Source organism: Pteropus medius, unplaced genomic scaffold (genome assembly GCF_902729225.1).
Source record: "Pteropus medius unplaced genomic scaffold, Ma_sr-lr_union100, whole genome shotgun sequence".
NCBI lineage: Eukaryota > Metazoa > Chordata > Mammalia > Chiroptera > Pteropodidae > Pteropus > Pteropus medius.
Window position 1 is genome coordinate 1,432,567 of NW_024354501.1, and position 15,576 is coordinate 1,448,142.

Below are 15,576 nucleotides of genomic sequence, written 5' to 3' on the forward strand. Positions count from 1 at the left end.
GGAGGGGTCACGGGGGTCGGGCACGGGCCGGGGAGGGGCTCTGTTAAGGGGGCGCGGGGTCCCCGCAGCCCCCCGGAAGCGCAGAGCTTGCTGGGCAGTGACGGACTTTGCGTGAAGCGGCCGTGCGTGCGCTAAGTGTCGCCGTCATTGAACGGAGGAAGCGCCGCGGGAACGCGCATGCGCACGCTGCGTGGGCGCCCGTGACCTTGGCCTGCGCGGGGACGTGTGGGTGGCGCTCCCAGCGAGTCAGGCAGGACACTGGCGTCTCCACCGCGCCGCTGCAGACCACGCTCCTGCCACCCTTTCGGTGCTGGGGACGGGCTCCAAGGCGGTCCCCCAGGCGGTCCCCCAGGCGGTCCCCCAGGCTGCACATCTCGCCACCAGTCAGCAGACGCAGGCGCCGGTCCTGGGTCGGCGCGTGGCGTGTCCGCTGTGGCAGCGGCGGGTTCCCTTTGGGGCGGTCGCTGTCTGCTCCTGTCAGCCCCCGACAGGTGTGTGACCAGCTGAGCAGAGGGGGAAACTCCTTCCTTTTGTCACTTTGGTTTCCGGCTGAGGCAGAGACTCCCCCAGGAGACTGATGGGCAGGCAGGACCGGCTGGTTTCAGGCCCCGCCGTGGGGCGTGGCCCTGGGGCGTCGTGGTGACTTGTCACGCAGCGACGTGGGGCCCAGAGGAACAGAGGCTCAGGGGTGCAACCCGCGGTGATGGGACCAGCTGTCGGACAAGCCGCAGGTCCCAGGGCCGGCTTCCCTGGTGGCCGAGCGGGGTGCAGGCCCCGTGGGTGCCCTTACAGAAGGCCCCCGCCCCCGGCTTTGCGATGTTTTCCCGGCGGAGCGAAGGTGCCATTGATGGGACACGGGTGCGGGCTGTGGCTCCTCTCGGGAGTGGGGACGGGTGCAGGGTCCGCATCTGGGGACCTGTGTGTCCTGGCCCCGGGGCTGCACTTTGACCCGTCCCACCTCAGGACGGGGGCCACGGGGCCACCTTCCGCACAAGCGGACGTGACGCTCCTGGCTCCCGTGGGCTGGGTCCGGTCCCTGCAGGTGTCAGGGCCTCACGCGTCTGCAGAGAACTCGCCACTCTGCTGACTTCAGGGCCTTAAGTGCGGCTCACAGCATGTCCCTGGCGCCACCCTCGCCGGGCGGGGGGTGCCGGTTGCCACAGCCCTTACCCCGGGCTTCACGCTGGCCTGGGGTCCAGGAGTCCCCTAGTGCTCGTCATGGGGGCAGGTGGGGGGGACAAGGATCAGCTCCGCGGGAGTGTGTGAAGCGCGTCGCATCCAGGTTTGGAGATCCAAAGGTGACGGTGTCCCCGCCTCGGGCCCCCCCGCCCTGTGGGGGACAGTGAGCCCACCGAGCCACCTCCTGTGCAAGGCAGGGCGTGCCCCAGCTGCTCTCAGGAGGGGAGGCCATGCCAGCTCGGGACAGACAGACGGACGGGGCAGGGAAGCGGGCACGCCGGGCCTCGGAGGCTGCGCGTCAGGTCTCGAGGCTGGCACCAGGGGCCAGGCGGGCCTGAGCAAAGGGCCGGGCTGCTGGGGGCCGGGCTGCTGGCGTGGCCGAGCCCGCATGTGGGGTGGGGGTGTGGCCCTGGGCACGGAGAGGCCTGGCACTGCCACATCCTCACCGCGTGGGCCGGGGGCGCTGTGCGACCCCCTGGCCTGTCTCCCTGTCTGTCGGCCGGTGCGGTGACACCGCCTCCCTGGGTGCCGAGCCCTTGTCCTTCCCTTCCTGTCCCCTGCCCTCTCTTCTGCCCCTGACCTGCCTTTTGTCCATGCTCCACACTCGGCTGCTTTTCGTTTGACGTGTTCCAGGACGTCACCTCGTAATCATGACATGACCATCATGGGACAGTCCCTCCATGCACCGAAGTCCTCGGTGTCCTCCGGTAGCCTCTAGGAAACGGGATCACCTGTCCCTAAGCCAGGCCCGTCCCCCACCCTTGAGTACTGCTCCACAGATAAGCCTTCCTGGCCACCACGAGCACTCAGCACCCACCCCTGCAAAGGACCTGCCATAGGCAAAGCAGAGCGGACGCTCGTGAGGTCACGGCTGACCCCAGGGCTCCTCCAGGCGTGTCCCCCGCTTCTGGCCCTACAGCTGAGCCTGCAGGGGCCTTCCCACAAACACCAGGTCCTAGCGACCCAGCCGTGGTTACCGGCGGTTCGGGAGAAGCCGAGCACATGCCAGGGGGCCACCCAAAGGACAGACTCACCCCCTCTCCTCGGCCTTTACGATGCCAAGAAACACGGGGGCAACCACAGAAAGCCACGATAGGACCCCCAGTGAAGGTGCATGCCGAGTGGCACCGGGCTGCCAGGGGCTCCCACGAGGAAGCGACGGCCACTGCTGCTCGAGCAGGGGGCCCTGAGGTGGGCGCTTCTAGCTCGGGCCTTCTCAGGGACCCGGGCTCCCGGCCCCTCCCTGCCCCGCCCTTCGCAGCATGCGGTTCTGGCCGCAGCGGCACAGAGGCCTCATGGTTACAGGATGGGCGCTGCGGCTCCGGCCGTCACGTCCAGACGCCGTCACATTCGGCATCACACCAAATGCCTTCTCGTCTCTTCATCTGGGGAGAAAACCTTCCCCGAGGACCCGTGCTAGTGTCTTAGCACCCAAGCTGAGCTCCACACGCGCTGGCAGCCCGAGCAGGGAATGCAGCGGGGGACAGGGGGGCGGGCAGTGGGTGGCGTTTAGTGACCGGCTGCGTGTCAGGGCGCGGCGCGCCGCTTCTGGCAGTTCCATCTGGAACAACCCCATGTTGACCAGGACCCCGTCTTGGGAAGGCGGCGAGGCTGCCAGTGCCTGCCCCGCAGAGGGACACCACATCTTTAAGAGCCAGATAAGGGCACGCCAGCCGGCACACTGCAGCGCATTGGGTCTCGGGGTTCAGGGCTGTGCGGGCCAAGGGCGGCCACGCGCCCCCACCGGAGGAGGAGAGAGACTGGGGGTCTTGCTGGAAGCATGCCCAGCCCCGTGCAGCTGGCTCGATGGCATGCTGGTGTCCCCAGCATCTAGTGCCACCTGTCGCTCCCTGTCCCGCGGCTTTGCGTCCTAGAGCCCCGGGTCCGTGCCTTCCGGACAGGAGCGTGGCTCTGCGCCCTTCTGAGCTGAGGATGGACTTTCGCGTCCTCCTGGAAGTCTCTGTGACTTCAGGCTGCGTGGGACTCTGCCCCCACAGAGCCGCCGAGTAAGGAAGCTTTTGCTGAGTAAGGAAGCTTTTCACAGACGTGAAGTCCCCACCCCTGTGGCACCCTTGTCTACGAGAACAGCATCCGAGTGAGAGGAAAGCCAGCGGGACGTCCACCCCCTGCGACCTGGCCCTTGCCCTCCCCACCCCCTCTCGTTTCCAGGTCCCTGGGGCCACTCAGCGCCCCTGCAGCTCAGCGGGACTCGGGCAGAGGGGGCATCGGTTTCTCGCACACCCGACGGCATGGAAGCACGCGGGCCCCACCGGCAGGCCAGGCACGTCGGGGTGCTGGTGACCAGCCCTCTGTCCCCCCGCAGCCTCCCCACCGTCCATGCGGGGCAAGCTGCTGCCAGCGTCCCTGGCCTCAAGCACGTCCTGTTTGTCCCCAAACTCCCGTGTCTGAGCACATGGCCCAGTCCGAGCAGGCAGTGCCCACGAAGACCCTGGAGCACCTCGCTCTAGAGGAGACATGACATTGTCACACACCGCCGGGGCTGCCACATTCCTTCGCTGCTCGCCCTGGAGCCCCAGAACGCAGCCCCTGAGGGGGTCCTGTCTGCAGAGGCGCCTCGCGGAGGGGGGAGAAGATGATGAGCTGGGGTGGGGGGTGGTGTCCAGACTTCTACCCAGGCCCCTAGGGACCAGACCAGGCCATCGTCCATGACATCGTAGGTTCTTTTTTTAAAAAAAAAAAATTATTTATTTTAATTAGTTTCAAGTATACAGGACATGGGTCAGACATCTATAGAGTTCGTAAAATGGTCCCCCCAATTGCTCCCTCCCTCCCCGGCCATCCCCCGAGCCGACGTATTAACGATGACTGCGTTCCCTCTGCCGGGCTCCCCATTTCGGGACCATCATCCTACTCGCTTGTACTTCTTTAACCCATCACCCATTCTCCCAGCCCCCCAACCCCTCCCCTCTGTCCGTCACCAAATCGTCCACTATATTTGTGAGTCTGTTTTCGATGAGTTTGTTCTTTATATTCCTTAGATTCCGCATGTAAGTGAAATCATGTAGTGTTTACCTTTAAATGTCTGACTTAAATACCTTCTAGGTCCATCAAAGCAACATCTTTTTCCATCTCCTGCGTGTGTGTTTTAATCTGAAGTGAGTCTTTTATATTTTTCTTCTTAAAGAACTACCTCCAACATTTCCTGTGATACTGGCTTCGTGGTGATAAATTCCTTGAGTTTATTTTTGTCTGAGAAGCTCTTTATCTGTCCTTCAACTCGAAATGATGGCTTCGCTGGATAAAGTATCCTTGGTTGTAGATCCTGGGTCTTCATCCTGTCGAATATTTTGTGCCGAGCCCTTCTGTCCTGCATGGTTTCTCTTGAGAAATCAGCTGCCAGTCTTGCGGGTTTTCCCTTATAAGTCACTATCTGTTTTTCTCTTGCTGCTTTTAAGATTCTTTCTCTGTATTTAACCTTTGGCATTTTCATTATGCTGTATCTTGGCGTGGGCCTCTTTGGATCCCTGATTTTGGGGATTCTCTGAGCTTCCTGGGGTTTTATGTCCATTGCCTTCACCAGGTTAGGGAAGTTTTCCATCATTATTTCTTCAAACAGCTGTTCGGCATCTTGATTTTCTTCACTCACGCCGATCAGACGGATATTTGGACCCTTAATAGCGTCCCATATGCTCCTTAAATTATTCTTAGAGTCCTGGCATCTCATCTCCTGCCGTTCTGCTGCGTGCCCTTGGCTGTCCCGTCCTCTAGATGGGGCATTGGACCCTCTTCTTTGTTCATTTTGCTTATTCCTTTGTTTATTCCATTTAATACATTTCTCATCTCAGATAATGTGTTCTTTGTTTCAGACTGGTTCCCTTTTATAATTTCCATTTCCATTTTTATGTTTTTTATCTCTTTGTTGAAGTTCTCTATGCTTCCCGAAAGTTCACTGAGCATCTTTATAACCAGCGTTTTGAACTCTGCATCTGTTAAACGACTTGACTCCATTATATCTGGATCTCTGTTCTGTTCTGTCATGTGGTTTCTGCTTCTTCGTCACCCCATTTTGGCTGCCTTTCCGTGTCTGTTTCTATGTACTAGGCAAAGCTCCCAAGTCTCCTGGTCTTATTAGTGTGGATTTGCGAAGTAGGTGTCCAGTGGCACAGTCCTGAGAGGGGTCCAGCTGCGGGCCAAACTTAGTCCAAGCCTGTGCCCCTCCGGGGTCACCTGTTAAGATTCAACAAGCCATCCAGAGATGCTGTGCTTATAGTTGCCTCAAAAGGCCACACCAGAAACCGAGGCCAGCTGCCTGCACCAGTGTGAGTCTCAACGAGGAGCACCTGACTCGCCGAGGACACACCTGGATGTGTCTTGGGTGGGGCCACGAGTTCGGGGAGGCGGGGTTTCAGGGACTCCTCTGGGTGGAGCGGCCTCTGGGATCCAGTTTGATGACGTCACGGCAGTGGGGGCGCTGGGTCTGGCGCACTGGGAGGAGCCAGGGCTCAGCAGGGAGCAGCGGATACCGCCGGGCGAGTCTCGATGTCTCGGCCTTCACTCTCTGATGTCTCCCTGGAAGTCCCTGGTGCCCCCTGCGCGCAGCCGAATGGGCTCTGGTGCTCAGAGCAGTCAGGTCCGACGCCCCGAACTTCCGCTCCCGGACGCGCCCCTTTGAGAGGCGTCTGCCGCTGCCACCGGGCAGCCCCGTGTCCTCGCCGAGTCCCACCTTCCGCCGTTGCAAGGAGCTTCCTTGGGTTTCTCCAAAGTCGTATGGCTCGTTCCCCTGGATCCCAGGTAATTTCACCTTGACGCTGCTCCTTGTTTCCGTCACAGCTTTGATTTGGTCGCCAGAGGGATGGACAGAGCCTGTGTCATCCATGCCATTTCGTTCAAACACCGACATCGTTAGTTCTTGACCCGCAAACCTCTCCAAGGGCCGCCAGGTGGCCGGAGCTGTGGGCGGGGCTTCGAGGGCACAGAGCTCCGCCCCTCGGCCGTGCGCTCACCCACCGGACATCTGCCTTTGGCTTGTGTGGGACCCCAGGGACCATCCGTCTGGGACCTGAAGCTCGGGTCCGAAGGGACGCCAGCTGCGGTCACACTCGAGGGAGGAGCTGTGGGGGCGAGGAGGGTCTTTCACGGGGAGCCCCGAGGGCCAGAGCCGCCGTGTCTTCCCTGACCCCCTCCTCCCCGGATGCCCGCGCCCCAGGTCACCCGAGCGCTGCCCCCGCTTCCTCACACATAGGTCCGGAGCGCTTCCGGGTTCTCATGTCGTCGTGGGACCCTTCACCCCCCTCTCCCGCCCCGTCTGGTCAGCAGCACCTGTCGTCTGTATCTACGAGTTCATGTCCCCAGCTCGTTTGTCGGTCCCGTTTCGTGCCCCGCACGTGAGCGAACGCGTGTGGTTCCTGTCCGTCTCTGTGTGACCGGTTTCACTCCGCGCGATCCTCTCTAGGTCCGTCCACGGTGGCAGCATGTCACCCTTCGTGATGGCCCAGAGGGGCCCCGTGTGCGCATGCCCGATTCGAGCTTCTGTCCCTTCGCACAGAAGGGACAGAAGGGAGGTGCGGGCTGTGGAAGACACCTGCCCACCTCTCTCTGTGTGCCCGCTGGGGTCGCACGGAGAGGGGCCCTCAAGGCGCGTGGCCCCCGGTACCTACAGTCCCCAGGCTCCAAGCCTCACTCAGCCCCCAGCTTGTCAGCAGCTTTGTTAATTCTTCTCACGGGGCTCCGGCCGCGTCTGCCCAGATTCCGCTCACGTCCATCTCCTCGGAGGCACCTGTCTGTCCTTAGATTTGGGGCCAGCCGGCTGCCATGACGTCAGCGCTCTGACGGGTTCAGGGAAGGTTGCCATGTGCCATCCGTCTGGCTCGACGTTGTTGTAAAGATGAGACAGGGCCCTGGCATTGTTGCGTCCCAAACAGAAACGAGGGGTCTCCAGGGTGAGTGAGATGGCATCTGTGTATTTCCAGGTTAAAAGACAGGACAGGGCCTTTTCAAAGAAAAGGGAGACGTTTGCAGCCATGCTTTGAAAGGCGTTTGCTGTTCGTGACATTTGCCACCAGAGGGCAAGCGGCCACATCACGCCACCTCTCACAGGGGTGAAGGCCAAAAGCAGATGTGTGACGCGGGAGACAGAGGCCTCCGAGCCACCGATGCCTGTGGAGCAGCCTGTTCTGGAAAGATCCCTGTCACGTGCGGCTGTGGGTTGGGTTCTTGGGCCTTGCGGCTCCGGCCACCCCCACATCCACAGATGTCCCCTCTCCAGGGAAGACGCCTTCCATCAGCCCCCGGGTGCCTCGCTTGCGAGCAGGCGTGTCCCTAGCCCCTCACTCGGTGCCTGCACCCCGACTAGGATCCAGGCTGAGAGGCTGCGGGACCCCCAGGTGGCCAAGCCGCAGCACCAGCCGGTGACCCCAGACTTGCGCTCGGCTGGGGGCGGCCTGAGCGTAGGAATCCCGGGAGCCCGTGGCAGGGAGGCGAGGCCGGGGTGTGGGGCTGGGGAGCAGTGTGGAGAGGGTGTCGCCCAGCTCTAACCACATCTGCTCACGCCCCACGCCATCTGCGGGGGCTGGCAAGTGTGGCCGTAGCTGGGCAGACGCCTCCCACTGGTACCTCTCCCCTGGGAAAGGGGGGACAGCCCGACGCGAGTCGCCCGAGGTGCAGCCACAGAAACTGCTTCAAACAGAGTATTGTCCTAGAACAATGGTTGCCAGGTTTGCCTGCTTTAAGAACGGCGGGGGATGTTTATTTGAAATACAGCCCTTCGGTCCTTTTCCTGGACATGCTGGCTGGCGGCCGGAGCGGGGGCCGGGACTGGCACCTTCACCAAGCCGCCCTAGCAAGTGCCTCCCAGGGGCCTGCAGGCGGGTGACTCGTGTGACCGAGGGAGGCCGGTCCTGAGCCAGCCCCGCAGCCCTCCCTGGGGCCACCCTGTGTGACTGACTACTCTACTGCTTAGCCCTGGGGAGGAAGGGCGGCCTGTGTGTCATGGCCATCTCAAGGCCGACTAGCCGCCCTGACCTCCCAGCCAGAGCTGGTGCTGCCCAGTCCCGGCCGGACCAGAAGTGGAAAGCCCTGAGCAAAGCTGGTCGCTGTCGCGGGCCCGGGCGGGGGGCGGGGCGGTGATTTGAGCTCACGCTTTCTCCTTAGCGACGCTGGAGGGCAGCATCGAGTCACCTGCTCAGCTTTCTTCCCGGAAAGTCAGCGGGTAACAGTGTTGTTTGGGGTTGTTTGTGAGGCAAGGAGCCCCGGGCAGGCCCGGGCAGGGGCGGGGCCTGGGGCTCACTGTCCCCAACAGTGCGGCTCTTGGTGCCCAAGGAAAGCAGCCTGTGGGAGGCACCCTGACCTGGGTCGCGGCCAGGCAACAGCTGGCCACCACAAGGAGGGGACAGACACAGGTGCGGTACCCTGGAGTGGGGCAGGAAACAGGCCTGCGATGGGGAGCCCCGCTGGACGCCCGCCCCAGCCTCCCTCCCCAGCTGTGAGAGGCCGGCCACACCTGCTTCCCAGGCTGCTGGGCGGCGGAGGCCCCCACACAGCCAGTGTCACACACCAGCGTGCACCAGGCTCCTGCCCCACACCCACTGGCGGCCACTCCAGTGTTGGGACAGGCGGGCTCCCCACAGCAGCTAGGCACGCCCCGCCTCTCCCCCCAGCCAATGACAGGCAGAAAGGCCACTGCAGCTCACACAGCAGCGGGCCTGGCGTGGCCACGTGGGGCCCAGGCAGGGAGGCAGCTGCTCAGAACGAGGAACTGGGGACGCGTCGCCCTTCTTCCTGCTGCTGGCCCCGACACAGGCGGGGGCCGGGCCACTGGGGGGCCCGCTCTCTCTGGCCTGCAGCAGCACAGACGCTCCCCACAGACCCCAGACGGGCCGGGGGGCATCCCACAGTGCCCGGCCTTTCTCGGGGCCCACAGCCGCCCAGGCTGCTGCTCCTCCCGGAAAGTTCGTGATGTACCAGTCCCTCCCCGCAGGCTTCACTGCTGTCCCCACCCACATGTCACCTCCTCAGGAGGATCCCAGCTGGTCTTCAAAGGCTAGCCACCTTCCCACGGCCTGCTGTTCACTCACGGAGTGTTTGTCACCTGCTCCTCTAGCCCCAGCACGGGATGTGAGCTTCCTGGGCCAGGGGCCCCCCGGGGCCATGGAGCCCCCTGAGCTCCCTGTGGGCGCCCCCTCCCGTCCCCTGCACTGACAGAAGTGACAACTGAGCAGAGCGGGCAGCCCTCACTGGCCTGCCCGGCGCGCTGGGCCTCTTTGGGAGTTGGTTGGAAGGCGGGGCCACCCTGACCTTCGGGGCGACCTTGCACAGTGCGCCGAGTCTTGGGTCCTTCCCCAGCAGTGACAAAGTGATAAGAGCTCTTTCCTGCGCATCCGCTGACCCATATCATTAGCAGGGTCCAGAAGACGCCTCCAGCTTCTCTTCAGAGTCCGCAATAAATGTGAAACCTTCGAAGTGTCCTTAGCGGTTTAGACACCTGTGATCTTAAAACGCCCCTGCTGGCACAGGTGGGAGCCCCTTCGCCTTCCTCCCCGGGGGCTGCCCCTGGGCCACCTGGCACCGCGTCTCTGTCCTCTGTTGCAGCCGTGATCCCCCTGACGGATTCGGAGCACAAGCTGTTGCCCCTGCACTTTGCCGTGGACCCCGGGAGGGACTGGGAGTGGGGGAAGGACGACAAGGACAACGCCAGGCTGGCGCAGTAAGCCTCCGCCGCGCGCCCCCCGCCCCAGTGCCCCGCAGGCCGCGGCCCGGCCACCCGCCCGCACCTGCCGCGCGGCCGCAGGCGAGGCGGGCGCGCGCTTCACCGTGTCCCTCTCTCGCCAGCCTGATCCTGTCCCTGGAGGCCAAGCTGAACCTTCTGCACAGCTACATGAACGTGACGTGGGTCCGGATACCCTCGGAGACCCGGGTGAGCCTCGCGTGCGCGCAGACGCGCCCCGGTGGCCGGAAGGTGGCCGCGTGGCGGCAGGCCGGGCGCCTTCTAAATGCTGGGCCTCGGGTGCGGTTCGGCCGCCACCCAGCGCACACCCCCCGGCGCGTCCTGGTCCCCCACCCTCAGGCCCCTGGCTTCCCGGTGCGCGCTCCGGCCAGGGGCACTTTGTCCCCTATTTCCTCCGGGAAAGGAATAAACACGCCCCCTCGAAAACAAAGTGTGGGTGACTCACAACACGGCGCTTTTCCCGCCACCTACGCGGAGGTGGGAACGCCGCGTGCGGGGCGGAGCTGGCTCGTTATAGATCGTTTGCGGGTCCTGGGAAACGCCAGGTGCCTGACGTGTGTCCCCAGCGCCCCCTCTCCCCACTCCGGGGCGGCAAGGAACAGTCCCCTCCCCCAGGCAGGGTCCGCGCTGTCCCTGCTTCCCCAAGCTGAGAGGAATTCACTTGAAGGATCTGACTGATGCTCGTCAGCTCAGTAGCGCATCCCCAGCCTCAAGGGTTTGTGACAACTTTGTTCGAAGCTTACAAACAACTGGTCCTCCGCAGACGTCAGCTTAGGCAGGAAGTGGGGCTCGTGCGAAAGGCAGTCAGGACCCAGGACCTGTGGGCTCTGCTCAGAGCCCCGTCACACTTCAGCCTGTGCCTGTATTTCACCCCCCGCAGGGGGCGGGAGGCAGGCACTGATACCCCGCTTTGCCGATGGCACAAGTGACAGTCGGTGGCAGCCCGGCCCCGGAGTCCTGCCTCCCAACCCACGCTGCCTGCCTGTCAGGCACCCACGGTGTGCCCCTGCGCTGCTGTGGGTGTGCCTTCCTGGCACCCAGGCGGGGGTGACGTTGGCAGCTCTGCATCTAGTACCAGGAGGCGCTTGGCCAGGGACACAGCTCAGCCCCGCAATGAGTAGGGTCCCCTGCCAGGCCTCGGTGGCCCCACGCCAGAGGCAGGGCCTGAGCAGACAGCCCTGGAAGGGCCCTTCTAGTCCCCGGGCCCCTGAACCAGGGCCCCGGCAGTGGGCACCGCCTCTCTCCACAGGCCGAAGGCGAGTGCCTGCCCTGCTGGGTCCCTGGCAGCCCCGTCTGAGACCCCAGCTCCTTCCAGACCCAGGACTGGGCGGGCAGGGGGAGGCAGGCATGTGGGACTGGGAGGTGCTGAGGGCCGAGTGCACCCCACTCTCGCTTCCGGGTGACCTGGTGGCTCCGGAGGTTCACCCCTCTCTTGGACCTGCGTAGGGAGGGGGGACAAAAATAAAGTGGGGAACAGTGGTCCTCCAAGGCTCCTGCCCTGGAGGCCAAGAAAGCCCACGCCGGCTCGGGTCATACCTGCTGGCGAGGTCCCCGTAAGAACCCTCCCCTCCCCCAGGAGGGAGCCTCGAAAGATGGCAGGACAGCTGCCCCCCTCTGCACCGGCTCCCACCAACCAGGCACAGTCCCCGCCGGGCCCCCAGCGGGCTGACAGTGGGCTCGCCCCGCGTCTTCACAAAGGCGCTTTCTCCCCACCGCCAGCCCCAGCCCCCCTGGGGAGCCCTCTCCTAGGAATAGTGGCATCTGTCTTGCTAAGCCGCGGTCCTATTTCAGAGTCCTCCTCAGTCCACACGGCCGATCTGAGAAAGGACGCAGAGAGTAAAGTGAGCAGTCATCGCTGAATAGGGGGGGTCCCAAGACCCAAAGAATGAGGTGCTGGGGGCGAGGTGTCTGTGCCCTGCCTGAAGGCATAGGTGAGACACCTTTGTAGGACAGATGCCTGCAGATGTAGGTAAAGTGTCGTCCTCACCTGAAGGCCTCCACCGCTACAAAGACGCCGGCCGGGGACCTGGTGGCCCCGTGTCCTCCCTCTGACCGGCGCAGAGGATCAGGGGCTGCGCGCCAGGCGGGCCTCTGCGCCTTCCCCACCCCGCCCCCACCCCCCGGGGTTCCGGGCGACCAGGAGTTCACCAGGGCGACCATCGGGGTCGCAGGGGTTGGCGGGGGTGGGGGGTGGGGGGGAGGCAGGCTCTGTCTTCGTGGGCCCCGCGTGGGGACAGCTCATCCATAACCCCCCCTCCTGCCCGCCGGTCCCTGTCGCCCGCAGGCCCCTCTGGCGCAGCCGGAGTCCCCGACGGCGTCCGCGGGGGAGGACGTGCAGTCCCTGGCCGACTCCCTGGACTCGGATCGCGACTCGGTGTGCAGCGACTCCAACGGCAAGAACGGCAAGAACGGCAAGGACAAGGACAAGGACAAGCAGCGCAAGGAGAAGGACCGGGCCCGCGCGGACTCCGTGGCCAACAAGCTGGGCAGCTTCAGCAAGACGCTGGGCATCAAGCTCAAGAAGAACATGGGCGGCCTGGGCGGCCTGGTGCACGGCCGGATGGGCCGCGCCGGCTCCGCGGCCGGCGGCAAGAGCGGCGACGCGGCCGAGCGCGCCAAGGACAAGAAGGCCAAGTCGCGCAAGGGCAGCAAGGAGGAGCCGGGCGCGTCGGCGAGCACGTCGCCGTCGGAGAAGACCACGCCGTCGCCCACGGACAAGGCGGCGGGCGCGTCGCCGGCGGACAGGGCCGGGGGCCCGCGCGGCGACGCGTGGAAATACAGCACGGACGTGAAGCTCAGCCTGAACATCCTGCGCGCCGCCATGCAGGGCGAGCGCAAGTTCATCTTCGCGGGCCTGCTGCTCACCAGCCACCGGCACCAGTTCCACGAGGAGATGATCGGCTACTACCTGAGCAGCGCGCAGGAGCGCTTCAGCGCCGAGCAGGAGCAGCGGCGCCGCGACGCGGCCGCCACCGCCGCCGCCGCCGCCGCCGCCGCCGCCGCCGCCGCCGCCGCCGCCGCCGCCGCCGCCGCGGCCAAGCGGCCGGCGCGCAGGCCCGAGGCCGAGGGCGCGCCGGGCCCGGAGCGAGCCCCGCCGGGCCCGCCGGCCGCGCCGCCCACGCAGCTGGTGCTCAAGTTCAAGGGCCGCGCCAGCCCCGGGCCGGCAGCGGGCGCGCGGGCGGCGGCGCGGGCGGCGGGCGGCGCGGCGTCCCCGGGCCCCGGCGGGGGCGCGCGGCGCGCGGGCGCCAGCGGACCGGCCCCGGGGCGCAGTCCCCCGGGGCGCCAGAGCGTCATCCACGTGCAGGCGGCGGGCACGCGGGACGAGGCGTGCGCGCCGGCCGTGGGCGCGCTGCGGCCGTGCGCCACCTACCCGCAGCAGAACCGCACGCTGTCGTCGCACGGCTACAGCCCGGCGCGCGCCGCCGCCGCCGCCCTGCGCGCCGTGCACACGGTCGAGTCGCTGGCGCGCGCCGGGCCCGCGGCCGAGCCGCAGCCGCAGCCGCCGCCGCAGACCTGCAGCGACGGCCTGGAGTTCGCCGACGCCGATGGCGACGCCGACGCCGACGCGCCCGCCGCGCGCTCCGCCGCGCCGTGCGGCCGCGGGGGACCCGGCGCCGCGCCGCGCCGCTGCCAGCGCGACAACTGCGCCTTCTACGGGCGCGCCGAGACCGAGCACCTGTGCTCGTGCTGCTACCGCGAGGAGCTGCGCCGGCGGCGCCAGGCGCGCGCGGCCCGGCCCTGAGCGCGGCCCCGCGGCCCGTGCGCGTCGCCCTGCGCGCCTCCCCCCACCCCCCGCTCGCCCGGAGGGCCGGCGACCCCCGTGTCCGTGCCGTGTGCGTGTTTGGTCGCACGTCCCTCCTGGTGCCTGAACCTGCACTGACGCCACTCAGGTAGTAGCCGGATAGGAAACAAGTCATACTGTCGCCGGTGGGTGTGCTGGCTGGCATCTGCCGCGTCCGCGGAAACTCAGCCATCGCGAGGGTATTTTTGTCCCCGAATAAAGAGATTTGCAGCCCTTTGTTTTTAGAAGGGAGTGTTTTACATGCCTTTTTTTTTTTTTTTTTTTTTCCCCTTTGGGCCTTTTTTTTTTCCTAACCCCGCCACTGACCTCTTCCAGGCCGCGGTCACGCGCGCGCGCGCGCGCCACCAGCCCGGGTTGAGGAGCAGAGGCGTCCAGCGGTGCGGGGCGGCCCTGCCCCCGCGGGCTGCGCCTGCCTCCCCTCCCGGGTCCCCGGAGGACGGGCCGTGCGGGGTGGGGGGCGCTCGGTCGTCCGTTGACACTCTGGCCGCCACTGTGGCCCTTTAGGAAAACACGCGGCTCCATCATCCCATAAGCAAAAGCTCCTCCCACAGCTACCACCTCCCCCCGCCACCCCGCCGCCCTGGCCCCAGCGACATCCACACTGCCATCCAAGCCGCGGGCATCGTAGCGCGGGCACTGGACAAGCTACCTCGCAGGGCGCGGTGAGGTGTACTGGTCGCCCCGCTGCGGGGCAGCGCAGGTGACAGGAACTTTCGGAAGACACCCCGGGTCCAAAACGCAAGGTTCCGAATCACTCTTTGGAGCGGCCCCCGTATGAGCAAAGATGCCAGCCTGCTTGTGTCCGCTTTGAAGACATTTCCACAGTGGACTGTGCCAGTTAGGCCCCTAGGACGTGACCGTGGGTGCCCCAACAGAGAGGAGAGGACTTGACACTTTGGTCGCTGTGTAAGCCCCCACTCGGCTGCTCTGAAACCCAGCCGCAGAGGGTCACCGGCAAGGAAGCCACCACCCCACCCCTCCGCATCTGTCTGGGGCCAGCCAGGTACAGGGGCGCCACCTCCACCGCCCCGCCCCGCCCCCGCCCGGCAGGGATCCGGGATGACCCCGCCTGTGGCTCCGACAGTGAGGGGGCAGCCCTGTCCCTGAGCGGTCCCTTTTTTGGTGCCTCCTACATTTCTTGAGGAAAAAATAATAATAATGTGTCCTTAGCTACCCTGTTTTGTGCAGCAATATGCAGCCTCTTCCTTCCAAGATTACCTCTGGAGGTGCCGTTCTCAGCCAAGGACACGGGAGTTAAACCTGTCTCACTAAGGAGAACTCGTTTCCAAGAAAACAGAGAAGATGGGAGAAATCCTCGCTAGCGAAAGGATGCTTTAAAACCTGCGAGAACCTTCGGAGAACGTCTACTAGCCCTAAGAAAGAGAAAGCACCCAGCTGGCTTTGGGTGTAACCTCAGGAAAGGCAGGAAGGAGGTCATCTCTTCATTGGAGCCAGCTTCTTCTCCAGAAAGGATGCTTTCCCGCCAGACACAAAGAGCAGCAAAAAAAAATAAAATAAAAAATAAAAAATATAAAAAGGGAGGGGATTTTTTTTTTTTTACTCGTTTGAAGAATTCTAATAAACGAATGTGATTCCTGTAATTTTCTTCCGTTTTTAATTAGTCCACAGCACGTGGAGCTGTCAGCAACTTATTCACGTTTTGCCTAAGTGGCTCCTTAAATTAATCAAAGTTATTTATGAGATAGAACCTTTAAGGAATTTTTTGGAGGTTTTACTCTTCGTGCCGAATACTTTCGGCGTGGTGATTACTGACGTCGCACCCCTAATGAGCGGGGTTTCTTTGGTTCCTCGGAACAAAAAGTCGTTTTTTTAAAACATCTCTCGCCGAGAGGGTTCGTGGCCGCTGTTGGACTGGCTCTGCACGTCCGGCTCTGTCACCCAGAGCTGTGGG

The 15,576-nt window shown here is 64.2% G+C and overlaps 1 protein-coding gene across 1 annotated transcript in view; it reads left to right on the forward strand.

Annotated features, from left to right (window-relative positions):
• The window catches only part of OTUD7A (OTU deubiquitinase 7A), a 116,638-nt gene extending 103,034 nt beyond the window's left edge, over positions 1 to 13,604 (forward strand). Inside the window, exons 10-14 of the mRNA XM_039853455.1 lie at positions 7,493 to 7,627; positions 8,290 to 9,086; positions 9,727 to 9,841; positions 9,967 to 10,051; positions 12,147 to 13,604. Of these exons, the coding sequence (XP_039709389.1) occupies positions 7,493 to 7,627; positions 8,290 to 9,086; positions 9,727 to 9,841; positions 9,967 to 10,051; positions 12,147 to 13,604 (2,590 nt within the window). The remainder of the gene's footprint in view (positions 1 to 7,492; positions 7,628 to 8,289; positions 9,087 to 9,726; positions 9,842 to 9,966; positions 10,052 to 12,146) is intronic.
• Positions 13,605 to 15,576: the final 1,972 nt, after the last annotated feature.